Source organism: Artemia sp. Qi Xiang Cuo, chromosome 16 (assembly GCF_049724085.1).
Source record: "Artemia sp. Qi Xiang Cuo chromosome 16, ASM4972408v1, whole genome shotgun sequence".
NCBI lineage: Eukaryota > Metazoa > Arthropoda > Branchiopoda > Anostraca > Artemiidae > Artemia > Artemia sp. Qi Xiang Cuo.
The window spans coordinates 35,400,066-35,414,772 of NC_142809.1; the positions used below are offsets into that span (position 1 = coordinate 35,400,066).

At 33.9% G+C, this 14,707-nt stretch overlaps 1 protein-coding gene across 1 annotated transcript in view; it reads left to right on the forward strand.

Annotated features, from left to right (window-relative positions):
- LOC148942837 (lachesin-like) overlaps window positions 1–14,707 on the forward strand; it is a 357,150-nt gene that overhangs the window by 310,856 nt on the left and 31,587 nt on the right. The window contains exon 10 of the mRNA XM_089102806.1: window positions 2,051–2,140. Coding sequence (XP_088958932.1) covers window positions 2,051–2,140 — 90 coding nt within the window. The remainder of the gene's footprint in view (window positions 1–2,050; window positions 2,141–14,707) is intronic.

Sequence of the window (14,707 nt, forward strand, 5' to 3'; positions counted from 1 at the left end):
AACTTATAACCTTTGCCCTCCGGGTTGGGGGGGGGGAGTAGTCATCCTCAAAGACTTAGTTTTCAGAACTTTCAACTACGTTGAACAAAATATCTATCTTAAAATTTTGATTGGGTGTGTTTTGGGAAATGGTGGGCGTGAGAGGGGGAATGAGAGGGTTATTTGCCCTCCAATTACTTTCGACTATTAACAAGGGCACTGGCCCTTTGAATTTCTAATTGAATGAGCCTTTTTTGAAGTTTCTACGACAACGCTTTCTATTTAAACCTTGTATGCTCCCAGGGCATAACTTACAACCCGTGCCCTGAGGCCTGTGGGGAGAGTTTCCTCCTCAAAGATATAATTTCCGGATCTTTCAACTACGTTGAACAAAATGACTATCTCAAAATTTTGATTGGATGTGTTTGGGGAAATGGTGGGCTTGGAAGGGGTGTTAGTTGCCTTCCAATCACTTTTGGCTATTAAAAAGGGCACAAGCCCTTCCAATTTCCAATTGAGTGAGCCGTTTTCGTAGTTTCTGCGAAAACTTCTTCGATACGAAATGCCCTGGTCTAAAAACATAAAACCAAAAAAAAAATAATAATAATAATAATACATTGTGCCAACATCGTTCTTTACCTAGGCAGCGTAAAGGCTTATAATATGGCTAATTCTTACTTTTACGATTATTTTCACTTTGAGTTGGGGAAATCGGCTCGAATTTGGCCCCCTTCAGGATTTTGACGAAGTTACGCCACGGATTGAAGCCTTGGGTTATGAAGTACTAATCTGTGGCTTCTCCTTAGCGTAGTCTCACCTACAAATGGCCTATGGACCCTGCTAATTGAGCCATAATAATTTTTATTTTCAATCAGTTTACAAAATAATTATTTAGAACGAAGCATTTTCTTATTTTATCTACAAAATCTTTATGACTATTAGGAGCCCCCATATTATCTCTCACTCGTTTGTGGTGGTTATCGTAAAGAACTTGAGACTCATTCAAATTTATTGGCTTGCTCCAAATTATTCAAACGCAAAAATATAATTAGCAGGAAGTGTGTAATCCCTTTGTTCCGCAAGGAGGTGCTCACTACCTCTCGAAGGTACACAAATTATTGTGCTGTAGATTTTGGTCTAACTCGTACGTACTGTCACAACAACCCTACTTCTGAATCTACAAAGCCTTCCATGTCTTTGCCTATGGTAATGTTCCTGTCCCCTTATCCTTTCTTTGCATACGAAGCATCTGAGTGTGCAGCCCCTTCCTTTTTCCTATCCCGTCTTTAGAGACAGTGCTAGAAAATTTCTACGACTTTGGTTTTAGAACAAGTTGAAGAGCATTTGAAAAACGTGTGATAGGTCAACCGTTCACCTCAAGAGCGGACAATTATTTATGATCTCCGCATTTCTTTCAAATTCAAGGGTTGAAAGCGACTGAAGGAGTAAATGTATAGTTCTTGAGATTCTTTTTTCTAAGAACAACTTATTCAAATTATTGATCTGGTTATAAACTCTATTGTATAAATGTGTAAAATCAAGGGTGGTATCAAAGGTTGTCTATGTCAAAAGAACTTTTTTTATATACGACATTAAAAAAGAAAAGGAAAACAAAGATTGCAGCCAGGTAAGAAAAATAAGGAATTATATTTCTAATGAATTATTTGGCTAGACTTAATTAATGCCTTAAATCTCCTTCTATTTGATAAATAAAAATTAAAGGCAAAAGGAATGAATAGAACGTATCCAGCACAAACTGGAAGATAGAGGGCTTGATGGAAAGAATTTGGCTGGTGAATTCAGCATCTTTAGCTCCACTCAATATACAGGCTGTTCCATTCAACTGGCACCAAAGCAATGGATTGCTTCAATGCAAGTGTACTCTTGCACACAATCATTGATCTGGCTTTTTTAGGGGTTCTTAAATTTTAACAGTATTTTGAGTGCAACTACGATTTTGTTCATGTATTCTGAACTTGTAACAATAGAAATAGCATTCAATTTGCAACAGCGTTTGTATATAAATTTTAAATAATCTCTTAAATTTTTATAATTCCTTGTCAACTTTTAGATAGAACTGGCTACCATCAACTGTCACATCAATCTGAAAAGCAGATGATACTTGGCAAACCAGACTTAAGAAGCTCAGAAAATATTTCCAGTAAGCAACCTTCTAATTGTGTAATTGCATGATTGATATCATACTCAACGGATGTTAAAGATACGACTCAGAGGCTAACAGAGGCCTTTGAGTTTTGGAACTTTATCGATTTTGTTATCAATGGTATTAAAAGTCAATGGAATTTTACCAACATGACCTATAATCTGCTTGTATTTTAAGCATATTTCGGGCTCTTAACATCAATAGATGCTAATAATGAAGTAGCTCCTAATGCACTATTTTCAGTTACACAAATCTGTAACCCAGAAAAAGTGCTCCTAAACTTTTTACTATGTCATAGATTTCTACTTTTAAAATCCAGAAAAAGGATTACGTATATTACATCACACGTTAATAATATACTTCTAATGCTTTTTCCTCAATTTTATTAGAAATTTCTCGTCTAGAGCGGCACGAGATCTGCTATCCTACTTTTCCTATTAAACCTATAAATTTTAGATATATCTGTTGTGATTAGAAAATTTATAGCTGAAGCACATTTAGTGACGTCAAGCGTTAAGTCAATGCTAGTCATTTCCATGCAATAGCACCATTGAAGTGGTGCTGTCAGTGTGATCCAGTATTAAGCTTCTTCCATTTAAAGATAAGCTATTTAAGTCACTCAGTATTCAAACTTTATTCAAACATAACCGTTTAAGTGTCGTAGGTCCGTTGTAATTTCTATTGGACCCTCATTTTATGTAGAATAAAAATACAACAATTTGGCAATGATTGTTGGGAAGCCCACTCATCAAGAACTGCAATAGAGGGATTATGGGGGCTTTGAAATATTACCCTTTTTGTTGGGACAACATCTAGATTATAAAAAACATCTCATAACTGTTGGACAGTCAAGCACGAGATCTACAGTAGAGAAAACCAGACTGGCCACTAAAATACCTTATTTCCTTTTTTTCTTTAACACAACGGGGGTTCAGCCTAAAAACTTTTAATCATCGCTTCTTCATGTCAAATTGGGGCTTATGAAGTAGAATATGAAATTATTAGAGAGGTTGGAAACATTCCCATATTTTAGATCCAAGTCCCCAAAACGATCTGCAGGCAAGTTGAACAAGGAAGTTTAACTTGTCTCGGTCTGCGGAAAATCGCATGTTTTCTCCTTTTTTAAAAACAATAGGCTGCTCCGAGGATCTCTTGCATGTTTTTTTTTTTTTTTTTTTTGAAGACCGCTTAAGATCCTGTCTGTAAAACCCCTGTGTATCATATTGAAAACGTACAAAACTCAAGGTTGCAATATAACATTAGAGCCCAATTTCTTACAATTGCATGCAGATTATTTCCCCAACAAAATTGGAACCAGTAGATTGTCCAAACTTAATTCATGTCCAAACAAAATTGTGGCAATACAAAGGATTTTGTCAGGATATCTTCAATATTGAAAAATATCGACCAAGGAGGGGGGAATGCCTATATAGTAGCTGACCACTGTTGAACAATCAAGCGAAAGTATTTTCGGGGGAGTATAAAAAGAAAGAAGGCAAGATCATAATTTTGTCCGCTATTATTTAAAAAGAGAGCCTCCCATGAAGGGGGGATAGAGGTTATTTTAAATACATTATCCTGGAGAACATTGTCCACCCAGATGGATAAAAAAATTTATATCAAGCTTCTAACTTGACATGAACAGTCGAGATATTCAAAATATTGCGCTGTATCTTAAAAATTACAATTCAAGCACACCTAGGTTTGATGTGAGATTAAATTAAAAAACATGTTTTTTCAAAGGAAGTAAGGAGCAACATTAAAACATAAGAAGAACAGAAAAAAAAATACAAAATTCCACATTTTTGCAGATTGGGGCTTGAAACCACTACAGTAATGTTTCCTGATACGTTGAATCTGAATGTGCAATTTTCATTAAGATTGTAACACTTTTAGAGGATGTTTTCCACTTTTTTGGGAAATGAGGCAAATTTTATCTGGCTCGTAGTCTTTAATCGGTAAGACTAAATTTAATGAAACTTATATATTTAAAATCATCATAATAAACCAATTCTTTTAATATATCTATTGGTATCAAAATCTCGTTTTTTAGAGTTTGGTTGCTATTGAGCCGGATCGCTCCTTACTTACAGTTCGTTTCCAAGAACTGTTTGATTTAAATTGAGCTTGAATGCTTGAAACACGCCAGCAATTAAGTTTGAACCCGCTTATGCGTTTTAGACCAAAATTGGCAGTTCAAAGGACAGAGTTTGAAACAGCTTTTCTAGTGTAAAAGTTTTGTACTATAAGATATTTAAGTTTTTGGATATTTAATAGAGCACTTAAAATTCTTTTCAGAACTTTGGTTAGTCTGACCTCTAAAATACAGTAATAATCTAAGCCAAGAGGCTTCAGTTGAGCTAAAAATGATCTAAACTTGACTCGAAAAAGCTCATTTGAAGTAAAAATCATCTCAATTAGCTAGTAAACACAAAAACGACTTTATCTGATGAAATTAAAGAAAGTTCTGCATCCAGAAAGCATATTGCCTATGCAAAACTCGGCCCACAAAGTTTTTAAAAATACTTCTTTCAATGTAAAAACACAGCTTAACACAGACAAAAATTTTTTAAGATAAAACAGTTGCACATCTAGAAATTTTATTTTAGTCTTGTTTAAACAATGGTACTGGGAAATACAAGAAAATGATTTAACGAACCCTAAATTTTCTACCACAATATTCACCAGCGTGCGACTCTTTCTACTTTATGTAGTACAATAAACTTTAGTAAAGTTTAATAAGTTTATTGAAGTCATTCAGTAAAGTAAAAATACTTCAAATTAGCTAGTGAACACACAAATGACTTTTTTTTTATGATTAATTAAAAAAAAAACTTTCCGAAAAAGAAGTTTTTCAAAGAAAAGTAAAGGCTATTTCAAACTTAAGATCAGGAGATACAAATACCTGTTAAAATTGAAGCTCAAAACGACCAGAAATTACTATTAAAGAATAAATGAAACCCAAAACGAACAGAAATTAAATAAACAATCATAGTAAAAAAACAACAAGTCATAATATAAATGAATAAATATATCTTAAAGCAAATAATGCTTAAATTGAATATGCAAATAAAGCTCAAAACAAAAAAAATATTTTGCTATTTAATTGAAACGAACAAAAATATCTACAAACAAGAGTCTCAGTATCTTCTCCATCTCTCACTGTAAAAGTCTAAAACCTACTGCGTCATTGGCGCTTCACTGAAAATGAATAATATTACAAATATTTTCTTTTCCAGTTCTTACAGCATTGAAAATAAAAATAAAATTACGGTAAAATAAAATTTTGAGCTCATGGATCTTTCAACAATTAATATCATTATATATCAATTTGATTGTATTCAATATTCAATTTGATTTGGTTTATACTTTCCAAGACTGTTCAAGACACATATAGTTTTAAGTTAAGTTTCACTCGTTTTTAGATTCACTTATTCATTTACATTAGTATCTATTATGTGTTTGTTTATATTGATTGTTTATTTAATATTTGTTCGTTGGGTTTTATTTACTCGCTTGGAGAATTATTTATTCATTTGTATTATTACTTGTTGTATGTTTTTTTTGCTATGATTGTTTATTTAATTTCTGTTCGTTTTGGGTTTCATTTATTCTTTAATAGTAATTTCTGGTCGTTTTGAGTTTGAATTTTAAAAGGCATTTGTTTCTGCTGATCATAAGTTTCAAATCACCTTTACTTTTCTTTGAAAAACTTCTTTTTCGGAAAGACTTTTTAATTAATTTTTGTTCGTTTTTGATTGCAAAAAGTTTCAAGTTTAAAAACATTTCTGATTCCTAATGAAAGATCTTTGTTCTCACTGTTCTCACTGAAGTAACTCTATAATAGCATCTTTTCCCTACGTGGATTAGTTTGCGCAAATTGTATATATTGTTTTTTTTTGGTGGTGGTTTTATTGGTTTTTAGTTTTAGCTTGGTTTTTTTATCTTGTTCCTCTTGTGTTTCTTTCGTGCTGAAGACGCCTTGTTTGGATACAGGCAAAATATTTGCGTTGTTTTCATTTGTCGTTTAATTTCTCTCCACTGGCCGCAGTCTCGTTTTTTTTTTTTTTTTTTCACTGAGATTTTTCTCTTTGGTGGATTTCTGATTTTAAAATCAAACTTTTTTTCAAAATCAAATGTTCATCAAAGTATAAAATTAGTATTAAAGTAACAATATCAAAGTCAAAAAATTGGTTTGTGTCAATCTCGGATTTTTTATTATCCAATATTTGAACTATTTGCAACAAAATGTCAATCTCAAAATATTTAGCGGATGGATTTGGGGAAAAAGGACTTGAGGGGGGGGGGGGTGGGTAATTAACCTCCGATCTCTTCTGACTCTTTAAAAGTGAACTAGAACTTTCCATTTTCAACCAAATGAGCCCTCTCTAAAGTTTATACGAGCATCCCTTCCATAAGAACAATATATGCCCAAAGGGTTAAAACTTAAAACGCCTGTCCCCGGGCCCTGGGGGGTTGTGTAAACCCTGAAGTCTTAATATCTGACGGCTGAACTATTTTTAATAAAATTGTAACCTCAATATTTTTATCGGTTGGGTTTGAGGAAGAAAAAGGCACGGAGGGGGGAGGGGTTAGTTACCATCCGATCTCTTTTGACTCTGAGAAAGTGATTTAGAACTTTTAATTTCTAATCAAGTGAGCTCTTTCTGAAGTATTTACGATCATACCTTTCATAAGAACCCTATTACAGCCCCAAGACATAACTTACAACACTTGCCGCCTGGGCCCTGGGGGTTGTGTCGACACCGGAGTTTTTTTATCTGACCTTTGAACTATTTTACAAAAATGGCAATCTCAAAATTTTTATCGGATGGGTTTGGGAAAAAAAGGGCACGAATGAGGCTTGTGGCCCTCTTATCTCTTTTGACTCTTAAAAGTTGAACTAGAACTTTCAATGTCCATTCAAATCACCCTTCTCTGAAGTTTGTACGAGCATCCCTTCCATAAGTGCCATATATGCCCCTAAGGGATAACTTGCAGCGCCTTCCTCCCGGTCCTGGGTGGTTGTGTCAACACCGGAGTTTTTTCTGACCTTTGAACTGTTTTTAACAAAATGGCTATCTTAAAATTTTTATCGGATAAATTTGGAGGAAAAGGGGCCTGCGGCCCCTTTTCTCTCCGAAAATATTTTTTCCCCTTTTCCCTTTCCCTCTTTTGACTCCTAAAAACTGAACTAGAACTTTCAATTTCCAATGAAATGAGCCCTCTCTCAAGTTTATCCGAGCATACCTTCCATAACAGCTATATATCCCTCCAGGCAAAACTTACAACGCCTACCCCGGGCCCTGAAGGATTGTGTCGACCCCGGAGTAGTCGTTTTATGATCCTTTAACCATTGTGAAAAAATGGCTCTCTCAAAGTTCATATCCGAAGGGTTTGAGGAAAACAGGACGTGGAAGGGGGAGAGGTTAGTTGCCCTCCGATCTCTTTTGACTCTTAAAAATCGAACGAGAAATTTCAATTTCCAATCAAATGAGCCCTCTTTGAAGTTTATACGAGTATTCCTTCCCTAAGAGCCATATACACCCCTAGGGCATTACTTACAACGCCTGCCCCAGGGCCCTCGGGGGTTGCATCGACAAAGGAGTTTTTCCTATCTGACCTTTGAAATATTTTTAACGAAATGGATATCTCTATTTTTAACGACGTTGCTAATTTTTATCGGACGGGTTAGGGGTAAAAGGATGTGTGAGAGAGGGGAAGGGGGGGCTAGTTGCCCTTGGACATCTTTTGACTCTTAGAAAGTGGACTATAACTTTGAATTTCCAATCAATTGAGCCCACTTTGAAGTTTGTACGATCATCACTTTCATAAGAACCATATACTTCCCTAGAACAACTCTTACAGTGCCTACCCCCCGGGCCCTTGGGGGTGGTTTCGGCACCAAAGTTTTCGTTATCTATTTTTTGAACTATTTAAAAAAATGGCTATCTCAAAATTTGTAGCGGGTGGGTTTGGGGAAAAAAGGCATAAGGGGGGCTAGTTGCCCTCCAATCTCTTGACTCTTAAAAAGTGAACTAGAACTTTCAATTTTCAATCAACTGAGCACTCTCTGAAGTTTACACCAGCATCCCTTTCGTAAGGACCATAAATGCCCTCAGGGCATAATTTAGAACCTCTGCCCCCGAGACCAGGGGGGTTGTATCGACATCGGAGTTCTTCTTATCCGACCTTCAAACTATTTTTAATAAAACGGCTATCTGAAAATTTTCATTGGATGAAAATTTTCATTGGATGAAAATTTTCAGAGGATGAACTATCTATATGAATCGTATATGCCCCCAGGGCATAACTTATAAAGTCTGCTTCCGGGCCTTTGGGGGTTGTGTCAACACCGGAGTTTTGTTATATGATCTTTCAACTATTTTTAACAAAATGGCTTTCTCAAAACTTTTATCGGAAGCATTTGGGAAAACACGGGCGTGGGGGGACTAGTTGCCCTCCAATCAATTTTGACTCTAAAAAAGGGCACTAGAACTCTTGATTTCCAGTCAAATGAGTCCCCTCCGAAGTTTCTGAGACGACCCGTTTCCTATGAAGTGCGTCTGGGAAAAAAGATAATAAGTAATAATAAAACATTGGAGCGTACGGCCTTTACTATAGGCAACGCTATAACGTTGCCTCTGAAATTGAAGAAAGTTCTGCATCCAGAAAGTATATTGCCTATGCAAAACTCGGCCCACAAAGTTTTTAAAAATACTTCTTTCAATGTAAAAACACAACATAACACAGGCCAAAATTTTTTAAGATAAAACAGTTGCACATCTAGAAATTTTATTTTAGTCTTGTTTAAGCAACGGTACTGGGAAATACAAGAGAATAATTTTACGAACCCTACAGTAAAGTAAAAGTAAGTCATACCGTAAAGTAAAAATCATTCAAATTAGCTAGTGAATACAAAAATGACTTTTTTCTGATGATTAATTTAAAAAAAAAAACTTTCCGAAAAAAAAGTTTTTCAAAGAAAAGTAAAGGCCATTTCAAACTTAAGATCAGGAGATACAAATACCTGTTAAAATTCAAGCTCAAAACGACCAGAAATTATTATTAAAAAATAAATGAAACCAAAAACGAACAGAAATTAAATAAACAATCATAGCAAAAAAACAATAATTCATAATATAAATGAATAAATATATCTTAAAGCAAATAATCCTTAAATTGAATATGCAAATCAGTAGTAAGAGTATACTAGATTTCAACCATACATTCAACCATTCATTCAGGCCTACAAGAAAAGCATGTTATGAAACAATTGGGGAGATTACGTTCAAAGAGAGTGAGTATCCTCTCACACCTATACTTCCTTGGCACCTTTTCAGAGCATGCACTCGTCGATACCTTTCCAAGCAACGTGATTAAACACGCTTTTACAATCGGAATTGTTTGATTGATATTTGCAAAAAAGGGGTAAGGAATTCGCAAATTGGACTCTATGAACGATATTAATTAATGTCTGAATAATAGGAGTGTCATTGATTCTAATTAACCCTAATTACAAAACCCTAAGTTTTGTTATCTGACTTTTGAACTATTTTAACAAAATGGTTATCTCAAAACTTTATCGGATGCATTTAGAGAAAAAGAGGCGTGGGGGGGGGGCTCATTGCCCTCCAATCTCTTTTGACTATTAAAAACTGAACTAGAGCTTTCAATTTCCAATCAAATGAGACCTCTCTGAAGTTTTTACAAGCATCCCTTCCATAGGAGCCATATGTTCCCCCCGGGCATAACGTACAACACCTGCTCTCGGGCCCTGGGGGGGGGGGGGGTATGCCGTCCAGTAGTTTTCGTTACATAATATTTGAGCTATTTTTAACAAAATGGCTATCTCAACATTTTTATCGGATGTATTCGGAAAAAAAGCGCGTGGGGGGGGGGCTGGTTAACCTCTGATCTCTTTCGACTCTTAAAAAGTAAACTAGAACTTTCAATTTCCAATCAAACGAGTCCCGTCTGAAGTTTATACGAGGATGAACTATCTATATGAATCGTATATGCCCCCAGGGCATAACTTATAAAGTCTGCTCCCGGGCCTTTGGGGGTTGTGTCAACACCGGAGTTTTGTTGTATGATCTTTCAACTATTTTTAACAAAATGGCTTTCTCAAAACTTTTATAGGATGCATTTGGGAAAAAACTGGCGTGGGGGGACTAGTTGCCCTCCAATCAATTTTGACTCTAAAAAAGGGCACTAGAACTCTTGATTTCCTGTCAAATGAGTCCCCTCCAAAGTTTCTGAGACGAATCCTTTCCTATGAAGTGCGTCTGGGAAAAAGATAATAAATAATAATAAAACATTGGAGCGTATGGCCATTACTATAGGCAACGCTATAACGTTGCCTCTGAAATTGAAGAAAGTTCTGCTTGCAGAAAGTATATTGCCTATGCAAAGCTCGGCCCACAAAGTTTTTAAAAATACTTCTTTCAATGTAAAAACACCACTTAACACAGGCCAAAATTTTTTAAGATAAAACAGTTGCACATCTAGAAATTTTATTTTAGTCTTGTTTAAGCAACGGTACTGGGAAATACAAGAAAATGATTTTACGAACCCTAAATTTTCTACCCAATATTCACCAGCGTTCGACTCCTACTTTATGTAGTACAATAAACTTTAGTAAAGTTTAATAGGTTTATTGAAGTCATACAGTAAAGTAAAAATCATTCAAATTAGCTAGTGAGCACAAAAATGACTTTTTTCTGATGATTAATTTAAAAAAAAAACTTTCCGAAAAAGAAGTTTTTCAAAGAAAAGTAAAGGCCAATTAAAACTTAAGATCAGGAGATACAAATACCTGTTAAAATTCAAGCTCAAAACGACCAGAAATTATTATTAAAGAATAAATAAAACCCAAAACGAACAGAAATTAAATAAACAATCATAGCAAAAAAACAACAATTCATAGTATAAATGAAAAAATATATCTTAAAGCAAATAATGCTTAAATTGAATATGCAAATCAGTAGTAAGAGTATAATAGATTTCAACCATACATTCAACCATACATTTACGCCTACAAGAAAAGCATGTTATGAAACAATTGGGGAGATTACGTTCAAAGAGAGTGAGTATCCTCTCACACCTATACTTCCTTGGCACCTTTTCAGAGCATGTACTCTTCGATACTTTTCCAAGCAACGTGATTAAACACGCTTTTACAATCGGAATTGTTTGATTGACATTTGAAAAAATGGGGTAAGGAATTCGCAAATTGGACTCTATGAACGATATTAATTATTGTTTGAATAACAGGAGTGTGATTGATTCTAATTAGTGATTGGATAGTTTTTTAACATGATATCATAGAATAAAATTTTTTTGGAGGGATGGGATTATGGGGGCAAGGTGTCTTAGAGTAATTATAATGTTGCTATTTGTGGAGATTACGTTCCTTGGCACCTTTTCAGAGCATGTACTTTTGGATACCTTTCCAAGCAACGTGATTAAACACGCTTTTACAATCGGAATTGTTTGATTGACATTTGCAAAAAGGGATAAGGAATTCGCAAATTGGACTCTATGAACGAAATTAATTAATGTTTGAATAATAGGAGTGTGATTGATTCTAATTAGTTATTGGATAATTTTTTAACGAGAAATCTCTGAATAAAATATTTTTGGAGGGGTTGTCTTATTCTGTGTGTTTTTACTTGGTGGTCATTCAAAAAGTGAGGATTTCTGTTAAATAGATAATTCTTGTACCTTTGAAAATAGCTTTACGGGGTTTGAGAGACTCTGTTGTTTTATTCTGTGTGATTTTTTCTTTACTTGGTGATCATTCAAAAAGAGAGGATTTCTGTTAAATAAATAATTCTTGTACCTTTTATAATAGCTTTACGGGGTTTGAGAGACTCTGTTGTCTTATTCCACGTGATTTTTTCTTTACTTGGTGGTCATTCAAAAAGCGAGGATTTTTGTTAAATAAATAATTCTTGTACCTTTTAAAATAGCTTTACGGGGTTTGAGAGACTCTGTTGTTTTATTCTGTTTGATTTTTTTTCTTTACTTGGTGGTCATTCAAAAAGCGAGGATTTCTGTTAAATAAATAATTCTTGTACATTTTAAAATAGCTTTTCGGTATTTTTAGAGACTCTGTTGTCTTATTCCGTTTGATTTTTTCTGGACTTTGTGGTAATGCATTCAGCGAATCTTTCTGTGAAATATATAAATCTACTGCCTTTTAAAAAATCCTTACGTGGGTTTTGGAGACTTAGTATTCTTATTCTGTGTGTTTTTTTTCTTCTCGTTGTAGTCATTCAAAAGTCGATGAAATTGTTTAAAGAAATAATTCTTGTACCTTTTAAAATAGCTTTAGGGGGTTTGAGAGACTCTGTTGTTTTATTCCGTGTGATTTTTTTTTTACTTGGTGATCATTCAAAAAGCGAGGATTTCTGTTAAATAAATAATTCTTGCACCTTTTAAAATAGCTTTACGGGGTTTGAGAGACTCTGTTGTGTCATTCAGTGTGATTTTTTCTTTACTTGGTGATCAATCAAAAAGCGAGGATTTCTGTTAAATAAATAATTCTTGTACCTTTTAAAATAGCTTTACGGCGTTTGAGAGACTCTGTTGTTTTATTCTGGGTGTGTTTTTTTCTTTACTTGGTGGTCATTCAAAAAGCGATGATTTCTGTTAAATAAATAATTCTTCTACCTTTTAAAATAGCTTTACGGGGTTTGAGAGACTCTGTTGTCTTATTCCGTGTGATTTTTTATTTAGTTGGTGGTCATTCAAAAAGCGAGGATTTTTTGTTAAATAAATAATTCTTTTACCTTTTAAAAGAGCTTTAAGGGGTTTGAGAGACTCTTTTGTCTTATTGTGTGTGATTTTTTCTTTACTTGGTTATAATTCAAAAAGGGAGGATTTCTGTTAAATAAATAATTCTTTTGCATTTTAAAATTAGATTACCGGGGTTTGAGAGACTCTGTTGCTTTATTCTGTGTGTTTTTTTTTTCTTTACTTGGTTATAATTAAGACAGCGATGATTTCATTTAAATAAATAATTATTGTACATTTTAAAATAGCTTTACGGGGTTTGAGAGACTCTGTTGTTTTATTCTGTGTGATTCTTTCTTTACTTGGTGATCATTCAAAAAGTGAGGATTTCTGTTAAATAAATAATTCTTGTACCTTTTAAAATAGCTTTAAGGGGTTTTAGAGACTCTGTTGTTTTATCTGTGTGATTTTTTCTTTACTTGGTGATCATTAAAAAAGTGAGGATTTCTGTTAAATAAATAATTATTGTACCTTTTAAAATTGCTTTACGGGGTTTGAGAGACTCTGTTGTTTTATTCTGTGTGATTTTTATTAATTGGTGATCATTCAAAAAGAGAGGATTTCTGTTAAATAAATAATTCTTGTACCTTTTAAAATAGCTTTACGGGGTTTGAGAGACTCTGTTGTCTTATACTGTGTGATTTTTTCTTTACTTGGTGGTCATTCAAAAAAGCAAGGATTTTGTTAAATAAATTATTCTTGTACTTTTTAAAATAGCTTCACTGGGTTTGAGAGACGCTTTTGTCTTATTCTGTGTGTTTTTTTTCTTTACTTGGTGATCATTAAAAATTCGAGGATTTCTTTTAAATAAATAATTTTTTTACCTTTTAAAATAGCTCTAAGAGGTTTGAGAGAATCTGTTTTCTTATTCCGTGTGATTTTTTCTTTACTTGGTAGTCATTCAAAAAGCGAGGATTTCTGTTAAATAAATGATTCTTGTACCTTTTAAAACAGCTTTACGGGGTTTGAGAGACTCTGTTGTTTTATTCTGTGTGATTTTTTCTTTACTTGGTGATCATTCAAAAAGCGAGGATGTCTGTTAAATAAATAATTATTGTACCTTTTAAAATAGCTTTAAGGTGTTTGAGAGACTCTGTTGTTTTATTCTGTGTGATTTTTTCTTTACTTGGTGATAATTCAAAAAGCGAGGATTTCTGTTAAATAAATAATTCTTGTACCTTTTAAAATAGCTTTACGGGGTTTGAGAGACGCTGTTGTCTTATTCGGTTTGATTTTTTCTTTACTTGGTGGTCATTCAAAAAGCGAGGATTTCTGTTAAATAAATAATATTTGTTCCTTTTAAAATATCTTTACGGGGTTTGAGAGACTCTGTTGTTTTATTCTGTGTGTTTTTTTTCTTTACTTGGTGGTCATTCAAAAAGCGAGGATTTCTTTTAAAAAAATAATTCTTGTACCTTTTAAAATAGCTTTACGGGGTTTGAGAGACTCTGTTGTTTTATTCTGTGTGATTTTTTTTTACTTGGCGCTCATTCAAAAAGCGAGGATTTCTGTTAAATAAATAATTCTTGCACCTTTTTAAATATCATTACGGGGTTTGAGAGACTCTGTTGTTTTATTCTGTGTGATTTTTTCTGTACTTGGTGATCAATCAAAAAGCGAGGATTTCTGTTAAATAAATAATTCTTGTACCTTTTAAAATAGCTTTACGGGGTTTGAGAGACTCTGTTGTCTTATTCCGTGTGATTTTTTCTTTACTTGGTGGTCATTCAAAAAGCGAGGATTTCTGTTAAATAAATAATTCTT